The following is a 16202-nucleotide window of genomic DNA, read 5'->3' on the forward strand; positions in this document are numbered from 1 at the left end:
CCAATCTCGTAAGGTCCTCTTGTAACTTTTCACAATTCTCTCATTTAACTATTTTGAATAACTTTGTGTCGTCAGCAAATTTAATTACCTCACTAGTTACTTCCATCTCTGGATCATTTATAAATATGTTAAAAAGCAGTGATCCCAGCACAGACCCCTGGGGAACCCCACTAATTACCCTACTCCATTGAGAATACTGACCATTTAACCCTACTCTCTGTTTTATATCTTTTAACCAGTTTTTAATCCACAATAGGACGCTACCTCCTATGCCACAACTCTCCAATTTCCTCTGGAGTCTTCCATGAGGTACTTTGTCAAATGTCTTTTGAAAATCCAGATACACAATATCAACCAGCTCACCTTCATCCACATGTTTGTTCACCCCTTCAAAGAAATTGGTGAGGCAAGATTTCCCTTTACTAAATCCATACTGGCTTGGTCTCATTAATCCATGCGTTTGAATAGGGTTCTGGCATTTGAATACAGACAGTGTTTGTTGCTCCTATTTACAACTTGCTCAGCAGTTGACAGTGATAATTTGCAGTCTTGAAAATTTGTCTGCTCTTTATTTAAAGACACCTGGTCTACTATGGTCTCTATTGCAACCTCGCTATCAGGATGCCCTTGTCTTCCCTGTTTGGGCAATATCTTTTAAAGGTATCTTGTTCCGAACAATGCACTTCTGAGCGGCTGTCAGCCTTCCCCTTAGGTTCTAGTTTAAAAGCTGCTCTCTCTCCTTTTAAGTGTTGATGCCAGCAGCCTGGTTCCACCTTAAGGTGGAGCCCATCTTTCTGGAATAGGCTCCCCCTTCCCCAGCATGTTGCCCAGTTCCTAACAAATCTAAAACCCTCTTTCCTGCAACATTGCCTCATTCACGCATTAAGATTCCGGAGCTTTGCCTGTCTCCTAGGTCCTGAACATGGAATGGGGAGAACTTCTAAAAATGCTACTCTCTGGAGGTTCTGGATTTGAGCTTTCTACTTAAGAGCCTAAATTTGGCTTCCAGAACCCTCCTCCCACATGTTCCTATGTCATTGTTACCCACACGTATCAAGACAGCAGGCTCCTACCCAGCACCGTGTAAAATCTTATCTAGGTGAAACGTGAGGTCCACCACCTTTGCACCAGGCAGGCAAGTGACCAAGTGATCCTCACATCCAACAGCCACCCAGCTATCTACATTCCTAATGATTGCATCTCTAACTACAACAGCCATCCTAACCTTTCCCTCCTAGAAAGAAGCCCCTGGAGAGACATTCTCAGTAGAAGAGGATATTGCATCCCCTGGAAGGCAGGTGCTGGCTACAGGATCAGTTTCTGCCTCTCCTTTTAGGAGACCATTCTCCTCCATGGCAGCACAGAGCTTGCCAGACTGGAGGTCCTTGTAGGCCTCCTCTATAAACCTCTCTGCCTCAGCTCCTCCAAGTCTGCTATTCTAGTCTCCAGAGATTGGAAACGTTCTCCGAGTGCTAGGAGCTCTTTGACCAGAATACACACATACGACTTCTCACCAACTGCGAGATAATAAAAAATGTAACACTCCGGGCAAAAGACTGGATAGCCCCCATCTCACTGCTGGACTGCTACCTGCATCTTATTATTGGTGATTTCTTAACTAAGTTTCTAATGGAGTAAACTAAAGTCCCCTAAGACTGTACTTATATGGTAGACCATTATGCTAATATTTAGTTTTTATTATGATTATTTTATTGTTATTAGTAGGTTCCCCTCTATGGATCTAAGTAGACTGTATTTTACAGCAAGAAGTGGTGTACGTCAAAAGGATGCAACATCGAGTAATTCTTATCCCAATCCTCTTTCATAAAACAAGTCGGAAACGGTGGCTGGTTAATGTGAAAAGCCGATACAATCTTTGACAAAAAAAGATGGGACCGTCCTAATATAGACTCTACCTTCTGTGGAGGACAAGAAAGGGTCTCTACAGGATAAGGCCTGACGTTCTGAACACACCTAGCCGACATGATAGCTACCGAAAACACTGTCTTCAAGGTGAGATTTTTCAGAGAGATAGACTTCAATGGTTCAAAGGGTGGCTTTTGAACAGCACGTAATACTAAACTGAGATTCCAGGTTGGGTACAGCAGACACACAGGATGTCTGAGGCAGTTAACTTCCTAAGAGACCGCAATACATCAGGACGGGCACCCAGGAATGTATCTGAGAAACGCCCTCTATAGCAAAACAGCGCAGTCACCTGAACCTTGAGACAGTTCAAAGCTAAGTTCTTAAGGCCTTCTTGCAAAAAGGCTAGAATCTTGAGGTAGGTTAGCCGAGAAGGGTGAGATCGCCCTCTCCATACACCAGGTGTCAAAACAGCCTGCAAACCCAAGCATACTTCTTCTTAATTGCGACCTCTCAATAGTCAAGCCATAAGACTAAAGGGGGATGCATCCTCCACATCAAGAGGGCCTTGAACTAGAACATCCGGATAGGAAGGAAGGTCAGAACGGGTTGTCAACTAGAAGTTGAACAAGATCCGCACACTATGGTCTTCTGAGCCAACCCGAGGCAATGAGGATCATGAGCCCTGGATGGTGAAGAATTTTGTGAAGCACCCGTCCCTATCATTAGCCAGGGTGGGAATGTGCACAGCAACTCCTGAGTAGACTAATCTTGCAGGCAGCATCCAGCCCTTCTGAACCGAACTCTCTTCGTCTACTGGAGAACCTGGGGACTTTGACATTAAGCTTGGGTACCATATGACCATGAGAAATACCTCTGAAGATAACTTCCATTTCCTTGGGTCCAGAGAGTTCCTGCTGAGATAATCCACTTGAAAGTTCAGGCTTCCCGCAATGTAGGCTCCCGAAATCATGGGAACATGTCTCTCCACCCACTGAATCAAGAGGTGAGCCTCCAACGCCAGAGTTACACTGCGAGTCTCTCCTTCTTTATGCATGCTACTGTGGTCACATTGTTCAATAATACCCGCACTGTGAAAGGCTTTCAGAGCTAACCAAACAGCTCTGAGTTCCAGACACCTGACTAGCCAGAGGGATTTTCATCCTGGTCCAAACGCCTTGAGTGGTGTGATAAAGGCAGCGAGCACCCCAACCAGAGAGATTGGCATCTGTTATCATCCACTGAGGAATTGCCAGTGATACTCCTTGAAGAAGAACTGTGGAACTGAAGCTACCTGCGGTGTCCACTGAGATTGTAGTCCTGAGAAATTGGGGACTAAAAAGATATCAACTGCTGGAAATGTCTGTGAGCTTCGGCCCACAGAATTACCTGAAGAGTCGCGGCCATAGAACCGAGGACCTGGACAAAATCCCAGACTTGCGGACTCTGCAGCAAGGACTGAATCTGGTCCTGATGCTTGAGCCTTCTTGGCTTGGGAATACATATCTGGATCTGCAGAGTGTCAAAACAAATCCCTAAATACTCTAGAGTCCGACAGGAGCACAAGCTGGATCTTGGAAAAATTGATGACCCAACCCAAGAATTGGAGAAGACCAATAGACTGTCCTTCAAGAAGTAACTCTGATGAGCCTGTCGTCCAGATTCCTTCTTTCCGGAGAAAGACTTCCACGACCATCATGACTTTGGAGAAGGTTCTGGGGGCTGTACAGAGACCAAAGAGAATTCTGAGCTTCAAGTTTTCACATGTACAGTTCCTGCTCTCCTGTTTAGGGAGGCAGTAATCTTGAGTAAACAATTCTAGTTTTGTTTTGTTCTTCCAAAGGTGTTGTCCTCATTTCAAGTACATCAAATCTCTACTTTTGCTCCATGTCCACTGTGTATTTTCCATGTTGCCATCTTATCTGGCCCTCTCTAACCCTTTACAGACCTTGTTCGCTTAGATTTTCTGGAACCTACCATCTGGTGACTCCTGCACCGGAATTTATACATCTGGTAACTTCTCGTAAGATAGCTTTTTGTTGCTGCAGGCCCTTCATTGTGCAAAGCCTTACCCCCAGATCTGCAATTCATCAAGTCTTGGCAGAAATTTAAGACTGCAGTGAACACATAGTTCTTCAGACAAGCCTTTGAGACCTTTATCTTGTGAAGCATTGATACACTTTACAAAAACTGCTTTGATATCCTCTGATCAATAGGCAGTATAACATATGTTCAAGTAAATAAATATAATGACGTGATCAACCAAGTTCCAAGGCTGGGGAGATTAACATCAACCTTTGCTGGTTTCAGGTAAGGCAAACCAACTTCTAAAGCTATCATTGCCCAGTAGCTGAGGTAATATTTTGTTGCATATACATTTAGTTTTAAAAGGAAGCAACATACTATCTTTCTACCAGAGGTGTTTCGACTTTGTGAGCAGAATTGCTAGTGATACTTCCAATTTGCAGCTGTAGACCCTTGATATGATCATTCTTTCGTGCATTTGCAAAGCATTGTTGGCTCCACGTAGGAGAATGACTGTATACTGCGTTTTGGGACTGAAATTATTCAGGAGGAAATTTTGAAGACCCATTCATCTTGGGAACTGCTTTGATGCATGACACAGATTCTGAACTGTCTGTTGAGGATACTAATTTAGGTCTTACCTGCTAATTTTCTTCTCTTTTGTCCTAATAGGCCAGTCCAGAGGCCATTCCTAATATATTCCCAGTTATTAAATCATTTAGGCAGAAATTTTGAAGACCCATTCATCTTGGGAACTGCTTTGATGCATGACACAGATTCTGAACTGTCTGTTGAGGATACTAATTTAGGTCTTACCTGCTAATTTTCTTCTCTTTTGTCCCAATAGGCCAGTCCAGAGGCCATTCCTAATATAGTCCCAGTTATTAAATCATTTTAGTATACTTAGGTGTTCATTTTCAAAGCATATAAACTTATAAAGTTACTTTGAGGCAAATTTTCAAAGCACTTAGCCTTCCAAAGTTCCATAGAAACCTATGGAACTTTGGAAGGCTAAGTGCTTTGAAAATATGCCTTATAGTAACCTATGTAACTTTGTAAATCTATATGCTTTGAATGAGCCTCTTAATATTACTCTTCTTACTCTTATCAACAGTTAAACTCTTCAGGTTCAATGTTCAGTTTTCTCAAACAGTTGAACTTTTTGAAATTATCTGCAGTATGTTATAATGAGTATTATTAGCGCAACAACTCAAATGAAATGGAAAACAGATGGTCCACTGCTTTGCTATTCAAAATACTGAGCAATTAAGGCTGCATGCTGCCCTTACTAGGTGAAGCACAGAGGACATTTTTCTCTCTTTTTTTTGGCGCCATCTGCTGGTCGACAGGCACAGCCCTCAGATTCTGGACTGGTCTGGTGAGACTAAAGGAAACAAAATTAGCAGATAAGACCTAATTTCTTCTTTCAACCGCCTAATGAAAGATCCATGCTAACTCTAGAGTCATATGTCTCTTTATAACAGAAAGCATTACAATTGTTTTTAACTCCACCTCTCCGCAATCTCATGATTTTTACCAGTGCAAGAGCTCTGCATGAAATGTTAAGCTTTGTGCAAGTTAAAAGCAAATGCATTAACCTTCCCTGGGGCTATTACCTGATGCATTCAACTCCTCTCCTTCCGTGCCACAGATACATGTTCCATAATCCTGGGTCTCTGCACATTCCAGAATTAGGTCAGGTCTAGTGCTTGAGCAGTCTTCACTCTTTACGCTATAACTGAAGCTCTCAGATAACGTTTGTAGAGAGCCTAAGAGAGAAAGCATAAAACGTCAGATGAGTTCCAGTTATTCCCATCAGTTTCCTGTGACTGAGATTTGGAGGGGGGGTGGTATTTTTGGGTTTGGAGGGAATACACCTATCCCCAGTGAGGGAAGCAAAATGGTTCCTGCTATTATGAAAGCCTTTTCCAGCCAAAGGACAGAGTGAATGGCATGTCTTGGAGGTCAATGGGTTTCCAAGTCACCTAGGTATGCCATCTTGATTGAAAGAGAGCATCAAACCTGGAGGACAATAAAGAGGGCAAAAAATTATATATACAGAGATCCCATTTGGGTTTTGCCAGGTACTCATGACCTGGATTGACCAATGTTGGAAGAAGGATACTGGGGACTAGATGGATCATTGGTCTGACCCAGTATGGCTATTCTTATTCAGAGAAGAGTACGCAACAGAACACCAGAGAACTACAAAGGAAGGAGAAAATAGGCCTTAACTGCTAATTTGCTTTCCTTTAGTCCCTTCAAACCGAGCTGTGCAGTCCCTCCCAGAGTCAGCATGAACATAACATAATTCTCCTTCCTCAGCGTCCCTCCAGACCAGCCTAGACGGATGGGAAGTACCAAAGCAGTGAACATCAAGGGTGGGACCCTCAGAGCCCAGACTCAAATATCCTAACCCCAAAAGCCATCTCCTGACGAGTGAAAACATCTATGCAGTAGTGCCTAGTAAAAGAATGCAAATAGGACCAGCCTGCTACTCTACAAGTCTCCTGTGACTGTACCACAGCACTCTCCACACAGAAGCTGCCTGCCCTCTGGTAGAATGGGTTTTAAAGGTATCTGGAACCACTCTGCCACCAAGAAGGTAAGCCAAAGCAATGGCCTCTTTAATCCAATGCGCTATGGTAGCCTGAAACACCACCAGGTCCTCTCTCCAACCAGATAACAAACTGACTATCCTGACCGAGGCATAAAAACTGTTTCTCTAGGCCACTTCCCTACCACTGGGCACATGACCAAGGTACAAAACAGTCTGCAGACAGAATCAACCATATAAAGAAAATGTTGCATATTCTATTGGGAGAAAAAAAAAATTGCATCGAGACACTGTACAGTTGAACCTACTACTACTACTACTTAACATTTCTAGAGCGCTACTAGGGTTACGCAGCGCTGTACAATTTAACAAAGAGAGACAGTCCCTGCTCAAAGAGCTTACAATTTAATAGACAAGTGAACGGTCGTCCGATAGGGGTAGTCAAATTGGGGCAGTCTGGATTCACTGAACGGTAAGGGTTAGGTGCCGAACGCAGCATTGAAGACGCAAAGACTTGAAGACGGGCAGGAAGGGGGCTTGGCGTAAGGGCTCAGGAAGGTTGTTCCAAGCATAGGGTGAGGCGAGGCAGAATGAGCGGAGCCTGGAGTTGGCGGTGGTGGAGAAGGGTACTGAGAGGAGGGATTTATCCTGTGAACGGAGGTTACGGGCGGGAACGTAAGGGGAGATGAGGGTAGAAAGATAGTGAGGGGCAGCAGACTGAGTGCATTTGTAGGTAAGAAGGAGAAGCTTGAATTGAATGCGGTATCTGATCGGAAGCCAGTGAAGTGACCTGAGGAGAGGGGTGATATGAGTATATCGGTTCTGGCGGAATATGAGACGTGCAGCAGAGTTCTGAACAGATTGAACTACCCCATTAGCAGCTACTGGAGTGTGTAGGAGGCTAGGGCCTAATCACAATCAAAATTTCCAGAAGCATCTTGGAAAACATGCTGAAGAAAGCTGTATGATGAAACTGCTGTGGTCACCTAAATGTGAGATGTACACCCCGCTATATTATGAACCTCTACTCAAAGTACCGCATCTTCTGCAAGGAGAAACGTCACCGAGTCTGTGAAGGAAAGATTTTGCTAAAGCCTTGAGGGCAAAAGTTGACTCAGAAAGAATAAACCTACGTAGGGCAGAATGAATAAGCAAAAATGCAGCTGCCTATCAAAGGTGACAGTAACGTAATCTGTAAACAGCTGCTCTCCAAAACAGAAAAAGTATTTCTGGCCCATAACAGGGCTAAACCTTAGACAAAGAAAAAAGAATGAAAATCCAGCTAGTACTAGAAGATATGTAGTTGAATCCGTTAGGCTAAGCCACTTGATGCAGGGCGTTGAGAAGAGAGGACAAAAGCCCAGAGAGTGCAAGGAGGGTGCCAAACACTGCAAAGATTTAGAAAAAAAAAAGTGATAAAATGCAGCTTACCACAGCCCCATGTGCAATGCACTGTTAACGGTTACCATGGAAATCTGAAGATTCTAGAACTCCCTGCACTCACTCTCAGGTGCCAAACACTGCAAAGCTGAAATTCACCTTATCCCAGTGGGAGCTTTGGGATGCTTTGAACTATCGTATCCATAATCTAGTCTGCCATAAGAAAACATAAAATAAACTGCTCTCATGCTTGAAAGAGGGCAGAGTACTGACATTGGGGGGGGGGGGGGGGGGGGGGGGGGAAAGAAAAACGCCAGAAAACAATAGTACAAACTCACCATGCCGTCTTCTAAAGGAGACTTTAATGGTCCGGGGGAAGGGGGTGTTATTGTGTTATTGGAGTGGAGGAGTGGCCTAATGGTTGGTCCTGGGGAACTGGGTTCGATTCCCACTTCAGGCACAGGCAGCTCCTTATGACTCTGGGCAAGTCACTTAACCCTCCATTGCCCCATTTAAGCCGCATTGAGCCTGCCATGAGTGGGAAAGCGCGGGGTACAAATGAAATAAAAATAAAAAATAAAAATAAATTGTATTTTTAACAAGAGCCAGACCCAAACAAGGCACCCCCCCAAACTGAACTGAAACCCAAGTACAAACTGGGTGAGGAGAAAAAAACCCAAAGGCACCCCCCAAACTGGACAAACAGCAGAAAAAAAAAAAGGCCCCTCCAAGGCCAATGGAGCTCAGGAGAGAAAATCTCCATACAAGGAATTATAGCTCAACTGAAAACTAGTTAGAAACAAAGTCGAGAGCTGTGGGAGGAAGGAGAGGTTTCCAAGAACATCACCTACCAGCAAGGCAAAGCCTGGATGCTGCCATAGTAAGCACAAAACAAAAAGACTGCAGAGCACTGCCAGAGACTTTGAAATTTAAACTTTTATTGTTTTTACACAGAACAAAGATGAGGCTTACCTCCCAGGCACTCAAGGCCACTAGACAGCACCAGTGGTCAAGGTACAAAAAGGACCTCCAGAAACAAAAAGGAATCCCCCAGGGACAAGAAACCAGGAGGTATAAGGAGGAAAGGGGGGAGAGACCTAGACATCTGGGTTTGACACCTCCCGGGCACAATGTGACCCACATGGGCCACGGCCCCAACCAGCAGCTATGAAGGAGCCCTGGGTGAGAAGCAGATAAATTAGAAGCCAGAATGAGTTACATACACTGCTGACCCCAGTAACATCCCCCCCTCCCCTCAGGAATCCCCAGGCCTGCCAGACTAGTCGAGACTGCAGAGGCTCGCACCTCTACCACCTGCTTGGAGGCTAAGAAATACTGAATCTGTAAGGACTGCACAGCTAATTAGTAAGTTCCATCCATCTGCTGGTAAGAGTGCATAACCCGTCTAGGCCGGTCTGGAGGGATGCTAAGGAAGTAAGGCAATTTGGTCAAACCAAAAGGGGTGAAGTTGAAATACAGTCCCAAGATGCTCCTTGCCTCTGCTGTAATTTGTACGTTGGCCCATTTTAGCCAAAGGAGGACAGCTTCCAGCTCAGGGAAGAAACTGGGGGCCCATGACTGCGTTAATACTCACTCTGCTGGCACTTGGTCCTCTGCAGGGGTTTGTGATCAGGTTCTGCGTCTAGAGTCAGGGAACGGATCACGGTTTCGCACACAAACTGGGTGCCACTGATCTCCTCCTCCCCCTCCTCCTGTACAGCTGTGTTCTCGGTCTCTGCTTTGCCTATGGGAAAATCTGCAAAAACAAATTATACCCCCCAGTGAATTTCACTTCAGGGGAAGGGCAGTTCTCCTTCCAGAATATCAAGGGATGGATTTATATATTTAAAGGAGGAAATTCCCCTCTAGATCATAGTGGAGGAGTAGCCTAGTCATTAGTGCAGCGGACTTTGATCACTTTTTTTTTTTGTTACATTTGTACCCTGCGCTTTCCCACTCATGGCAGGCTCAATGCGGCTTAAATGGGGCAATGGAAGGTTAAGTGACTTGCCCAGAGTCACAAGGAGCTGCCTGTGCCTGAAGTGGGAATTGAACTCAGTTCCTCAGTTCCCCAGGATCAAAGTCCACCACCCTAACCACTAGGCCACTCCTCCATTGCCCCAAGACCTGTATATACTATATAAACTGCTTTGAATGTAGTTGCAAAAACCACAGAAAGACTGTATATCAAGTCACCTTCCCCCCCTTTCCCCATCTACTGTACGCAGAGTGATGTAGTTCCGATTTCCATACCGATATCCCTAAGATATGCAGGACCCACATCTCCATACATGGACGTAAAGCTCTCTGGTCACCTTGTTCACACTCTCATACACTTGACAAGACACCATCTTACCGGGCAGAGGTTTAAACCCAGGTCCCTCATTCTCCTCTTCAATCTGATCCAACCCTGACTTCTCAAACAGAGTAGTGTCATGCGGCAGCGGAGACATACAAGGAGTCATATCTAAAGAAAGGAAAAAGCTATTACAAATGACTCAAGGATCATGGATGATGGGAGAAGTCTTTTAGCAATTTTCAGCCACAGTCTGCTCATTCATAAGAAAGACAAGCAAAATAAAAATTTAAAAAAAAATCCCATTTCCTGCCTCAGGGTTTTCAGTAGATGTGACAAGTGGCCACATCCGGTTGCTTCCAATAAACTGGTACGTAATATGGTAAACAATTTTTCAGTTTATCCCCTTCAGATGTAACTTTTTAATGCCATATTCAATCTAGAGATTTTTTTCCACAGCATAACAGGAGAAAAAGTCCTTTTTGAACAGGTCCTAACTGTATTCAGAAATAATACATCTATTCCAGTTCTTAGAACAACCATTAAACCATGTCACTCCGTGTTTGGGATATCTTCTTATCTTTATTTGAATATCAACGTTAGAACACAGAATAGAAGAGCTGGACTGGTTCTAAGCATGGGTAGGGGCAAGTGGCACAAAGCCAACAAGACTGAAATCTGGTGCTGAGAGCAAGTTCTTCCTTACCAACGGGTGTGTTGTGAGGCACCCGCTCCAGTTCCTGAACAATGTTGATATCCAGCAACTCAAATGAAAGCAAGTCCTAAAAAATAAAAAAGACACAGATCACAACAAAAAAAATAGCACAAAAAAAACACCACATATATAAACACAGACACACACACACACCACAAAGCCTTGTAAAACATTCCCAGGCCAGCTAGCCGGGTCCGAGCTCATTTAAGGAGGGTGAAGTGGAACGGAGTCTCATACCTGGGCGGTAAGCAGATCTACGGATGGGATATACATCTCCATATCACCAAGCATACTATTAATGTTCAGGGAGATGGGTGCCAAGGGCAGCTGTGGCTCATCCGCTACCCGTTTTCTTGCTTCGGACTCAGAAGAAGCCTCCTATGCCAGATTTAAAAAAAACAAAAAAACAAAACATGGATCACTGGTGGGATCAAAACAGGGATATTTCAGCTGAGCACATACCACCATACTTGGTATTTCTAAAGGAAACCTAGTTTCACAAAAAACTTAGGGAGATTAGTTTGGGAAAGAATAGGTGAGCTAACGATATGAATTACAGACTGGAAACCAAGAAATCTGGAATGAGATCTGGAAGATGCTACCCATACTTGACCTTGAGCAAGTCAATCAGAGGGACATTTTCAAAAAATCATCTTAAGTCTCAACTGGGACATTTTGCCGATAATGTCCAAAAAACTTGTCCATCTGATAGTCATTTTCAAACAGGAAAAACGTCCGGTCTGCTGCCCGTCTCATCTTCCGCCAGGATCGCTTTACTCATACTACCCCTCTCCTCAAGACCCTTCACTGGCTCCCTATCTGTTTTCGCATCCTGTTCAAACTTCTTCTACTAATCTATAAATGTACTCACTCTGCTGCTCCCCAGTATCTCTCCACACTCGTCCTTCCCTACACCCCTTCCCGTGCACTCCGCTCCATGGATAAATCCTTCTTATCTGTTCCCTTCTCCACTACTGCCAACTCCAGACTTCGCGCCTTCTGTCTCGCTGCACCCTACGCCTGGAATAAACTTCCTGAGCCCCTATGTCTTGCCCCATCCTTGGCCACCTCTTTAACATTGCTTTTGACTCGTAACCACTTGTAACCACTCGCCTCCACCTACCCTCCTCTCTTCCTTCCCGTTCACATTAATTGATTTGATTTGCTTACTTTATTTATTTTTTGTCTATTAGATTGTAAGCTCTTTGAGCAGGGACTGTCTTTCTTCTATGTTTGTGCAGCGCTGCGTACGCCTTGTAGCGCTATAGAAGTGATAAATAGTAGTAGTAGTAGTCTCTTGTAACCAGAGCTAATATTGTGATGTCATAATGCCTCAGGCCACCAATAAGAGCCAACCTCATCAGTGATGTCACAATGGCTTGATTGTCCTATACTTGGCTTACTTTTATTACATAGCTCTTTGAGCAGGGACTGTCTTTCTTCTATGTTTGTGCAGCGCTGCGTACGCCTTGTAGCGCTATAGAAATGCTAAATAGTAGTAGTAGTAGTAGTAGTAAAATGGGCTACGAGAGAGACATCTTCACTTGAAAACATCTAAAAAGGGGAAGTTAGACCTTACCTGCTAATTTACTTTCCATTAGTCCCTCCAGACTGGCTTAGATGAAAGGGTTTTGCACTCCTACAAGCAGGTGGGTGGAGACTGAGACCTACAGAATTCTGGTGGAGCCTATAACTTAGCTGTGCAGTTCCTCCCAGAAAACACACACAGCGGGGCTGACACGATGCATGATGCAGAAAAAAACATCCAATGGACTAAACCAGTTCACATCAGGAGCTTTATTCACAATAAAATGGACTTGACACGAATCGTGTTACAGTTGCAGAGGCCAAGGAAATACAAAAAACATAGGAAAGAAAGCCAGCAGATCAATGTCACAACAAAAAGATTTCATACACGGTATCTTCAATAAAATCTTTTTGTTGTGACATTGATCTGCTGGCTTTCTTTCCCATATTGGATTTTGCAGATCATTTGCCTTGTTGTTTTTTGGAATACAAAAAACATATACCTAAAAATCATCATAAAAACACAAGTGCATATACATAAAATAAATGCAAATAAATAGTGACACAGGGCCAGATGCACTAAATAATAGTTAGAGCCCTTCCCTTACCGATTCCCTTAGCGAATCGGTAAGGAAAGGGCATGCATTAAGGAAGGGGAATGCAAATGAGCTGCTCGTTGTAGCTCACTTGCATTCTCTATTCAATCGTTTAAACAGTCGGTCAATCGGCCGGTCGAGCATACGCAGAGCAGCCAAGCGTTATGCTGGCTGCTCTGCGAATGCCAAATATGCCTCCCTGTGCTGCCCGAAGATGCCGCGCTGCTCACCCCCTCCGATGCGGCTCGATCCAGAGGACAGTGTTGAGGACGCCCATCCAATCCCCCCCGCAATAATAAAAGCATCTTTTTTGGAAGTGCTTCACTCAGCTGAGATCCCTGGAAGTCCCTGAGGCAATAACAACGCGTTTAGCTGAGGTAAACGCGTTGTGATTGGCTCAGAGACTTCCAGGTCTCTCAGCTGAGTGAAGCACTGCCAAAAAAGACGTTTTTATTATTGCGGGGGGGGGGGGGGGGGGGGGATGACGGCCAAAATGGACGCCCATCCAAAAAAACGCCCATCCCCCCTCCCCGGATCACCACCGCTCGAGATCGCCGCCCATCCACCTCCCCCCTGCATTGAAATGCCAGCTTCCCGCAGCCCCGGCCTCCTCACCATCCGAGCCACCACCCTTGCCGCCTGCCACCGGGCCAGGTCCTCAGACGAGGGCGAGCCAGGGAGGAAAGGAGAGAAGTCCGAAGGGAGGCGATGCGCCTTCACACGGAGGTGAGAGGCGCTGTGAGGGCCCGGCCCGGTGGCAGGCAGAGGGGGGGCGGGTGGAGAGGGGGAGCGGTGTGGCAACGACCCCAAAGGGGGCATGGGCGGCGATCTCGAGCGGGCAGCGAAGGACGTCCATAGGCACAGCTCGTCTTTTTTTTAATATATAGTGAAGGACGTCCTCGGGGGGGGGGGGGGGGGGCTGAGTTAAATGCGCTGTGAGACTTCCAGATCAAGCACTTTTTTTCCCGATCTTTTTTTTTTTTTTTTTACTTTTCAATCCCGCGCAGCCCCAACGACAGGTACAGACCTCTCGTTAGAGTTTCCAGCGTTAAGGCAATCGGAAAAGGTTAGTGCATCTCATTACAATGGGGTTTCTACACAATTTACTCATCTGCATTCCGTTTTCGTTAGCTGCTACCTTCGTCGGAAAATGGCCTTTAGTGCATGCCGGGGTTTACTACTTGCTCGTTAAGTTTAGTGCATCTGGCCCCCAGTCAACAAAAAATAATCCAAAGCGTGTAAAGCAACCATATTAACCAATGGTATATGAACGTAACGATATGTCTATCGCGAGTTGTAAACATAAAACTTGGGTATAGATATTGATTTAAATAAACAAGCAAAAATATCAGACAATAAAAAAAATCTTAAAAGCAGTCCATGAAGCAAAACCTAAATGGTGATGGGAATTGTATCATGAAAGATACACATGCATGAACATGAGAAAACACGTAAATAAACCAATATCTACAGAGCAAGCAACATGGCTAAGCCCTATAAGTAAATACATAGACATGGTTGGTATATTTATGAAAAGATCTAAACCTGTTATTACAATGACTGAATGGGAATAATAGAAGAACCACATATCCAGGAGAGAGAAAAGTGTAGAGAGAGCTAAAATGTGTGTGATTGAAGATGTTAGTACCTGTGAGTTGTAAATAGATGGCTGCACAATACTTTGGGAGTGTGGAAGTCAAAAGAACCTAAGGGATGAAAGACAAAATGAAGGGAAAGGGAAATGGGACTCGATATACCGCCTTTCTGAGGTTTTTGCAACTACATTCAAAGCGGTTTACATATATTCAGGTCCTTATTTTGTACCAGGGGCAATGGAGGGTTAAGTGACTTGCCCAGAGTCACAAGGAGCTGCAGTGGGAATCGAACTCAGTTCCCCAGGATCAAAGTCCACTGCACTAACCACTAGGCTACTCCTTCACTCTAGTGAAGCACTAGAGAATATGAAAACAGTGAAGGAAGGAAGGAGGAGACCAAAACAAAAAAAGAAAAACTCTCAACAAATAGCTTTCTAAAGGCGTAGCAGCAAAAATAGTATGGCCGGCGGCACCACGCAAAGGGGCTCGTAGAAAAAAAGACCAAACCTAAAAAAAAGTAGGAAAATGCAGGAGAAAGGAAAACAAACAGCATCGAAGCAGAAAAACCCATCACAACACTGTGGACAAGAGGCTAAAAGAGGCAAACCAGTAACGTAATACCTTGACAGAGAGTACAAACGCAAGAATGCTGTCAAAAATAGACGCGGCTAACAGACAGCAAAAAGTGATGCTGACCACAGGAAACAGAGATATGCTAATGTATGCTGATAGCTATGAAAACATGTAAGTACTTTGAGGAGGAACATATGTATAAACTATCTGTAGAGTGACTAAATGAACACATCTGGCACAAAAATATGAAGGCCACCTTAAAGAAGAAAGTAAAACAAAATAAACTGTACAAAATACGAAGTACATGATATTTTTTATTTATTAGGATTTATTTACCACCTTTTTGAAGGAATTCACTCAAGGCGGTGCACAGTAAGAATAAATCAAACATGAGAAATAAGCAATTACAGCAGTAAAAATAGTCAAATAACAATATTTTTATTTTATTTTATTTTTTGTTACATTTGCACCCCGCGCTTTCCCACTCATGGCAGGCTCAATGCGGCTTACATGGGGCAATGGACTTGCCCAGAGTCACAAGGAGCTGCCTGTGCCTGAAGTTGGAATCAAACTCAGTTGCTCAGTTCCCGAGGACCAAAGTCCACCACCCTAACCACTAGGCCACTCCTCCAAAGTATGGCTTGGAGGGGCATAATCAAAAGGGACGCCCATGTTTTGCTGAGGACGTCCTCACAAAACGTCCCGATGGATGGGCGGGGAAACCCGTATTATCGAAACAAGATGGACGCCCATCTTTCGTTTCGATAATACGGTGGGGATGCCCAAATCTTGAAATTTAGGTCTTCCTTAGAGATGGTCGTCCCTAGACTTGGTTGTTTCTGATTTTCGGCGATAATGAAAACCAAGGATGCCCATCTCAGAAACGACCAAATGCAAGCCCTTTGGTCGTGGGAGGAGCCAGCATTTGTAGTGCACTGGTCCCCCTCACATGCCAGGACACCAACCGGGCACCCTAGGGGGCACTGCAGTGGACTTCAGAAATTGCTCCCAGGTACATAGCTCCCTTACCTTGTGTGCTGAGCCCCCCAAAACCCACGACCCACAATTGTAC

The 16202-nt window shown here is 44.6% G+C and overlaps 1 protein-coding gene across 1 annotated transcript in view; it reads right to left on the bottom strand.

Annotated features, from left to right (window-relative positions):
- LOC115481349 (next to BRCA1 gene 1 protein-like) overlaps nt 1-16202 on the bottom strand; it is a 91728-nt gene that overhangs the window by 18567 nt on the left and 56959 nt on the right. The window contains 5 exon segments of the mRNA XM_030220416.1: nt 5508-5660; nt 9423-9584; nt 10185-10295; nt 10831-10906; nt 11077-11217. Coding sequence (XP_030076276.1) covers nt 5508-5660; nt 9423-9584; nt 10185-10295; nt 10831-10906; nt 11077-11217 — 643 coding nt within the window.

This window comes from Microcaecilia unicolor, chromosome 12, assembly GCF_901765095.1.
Source record: "Microcaecilia unicolor chromosome 12, aMicUni1.1, whole genome shotgun sequence".
Taxonomy (NCBI): domain Eukaryota; kingdom Metazoa; phylum Chordata; class Amphibia; order Gymnophiona; family Siphonopidae; genus Microcaecilia; species Microcaecilia unicolor.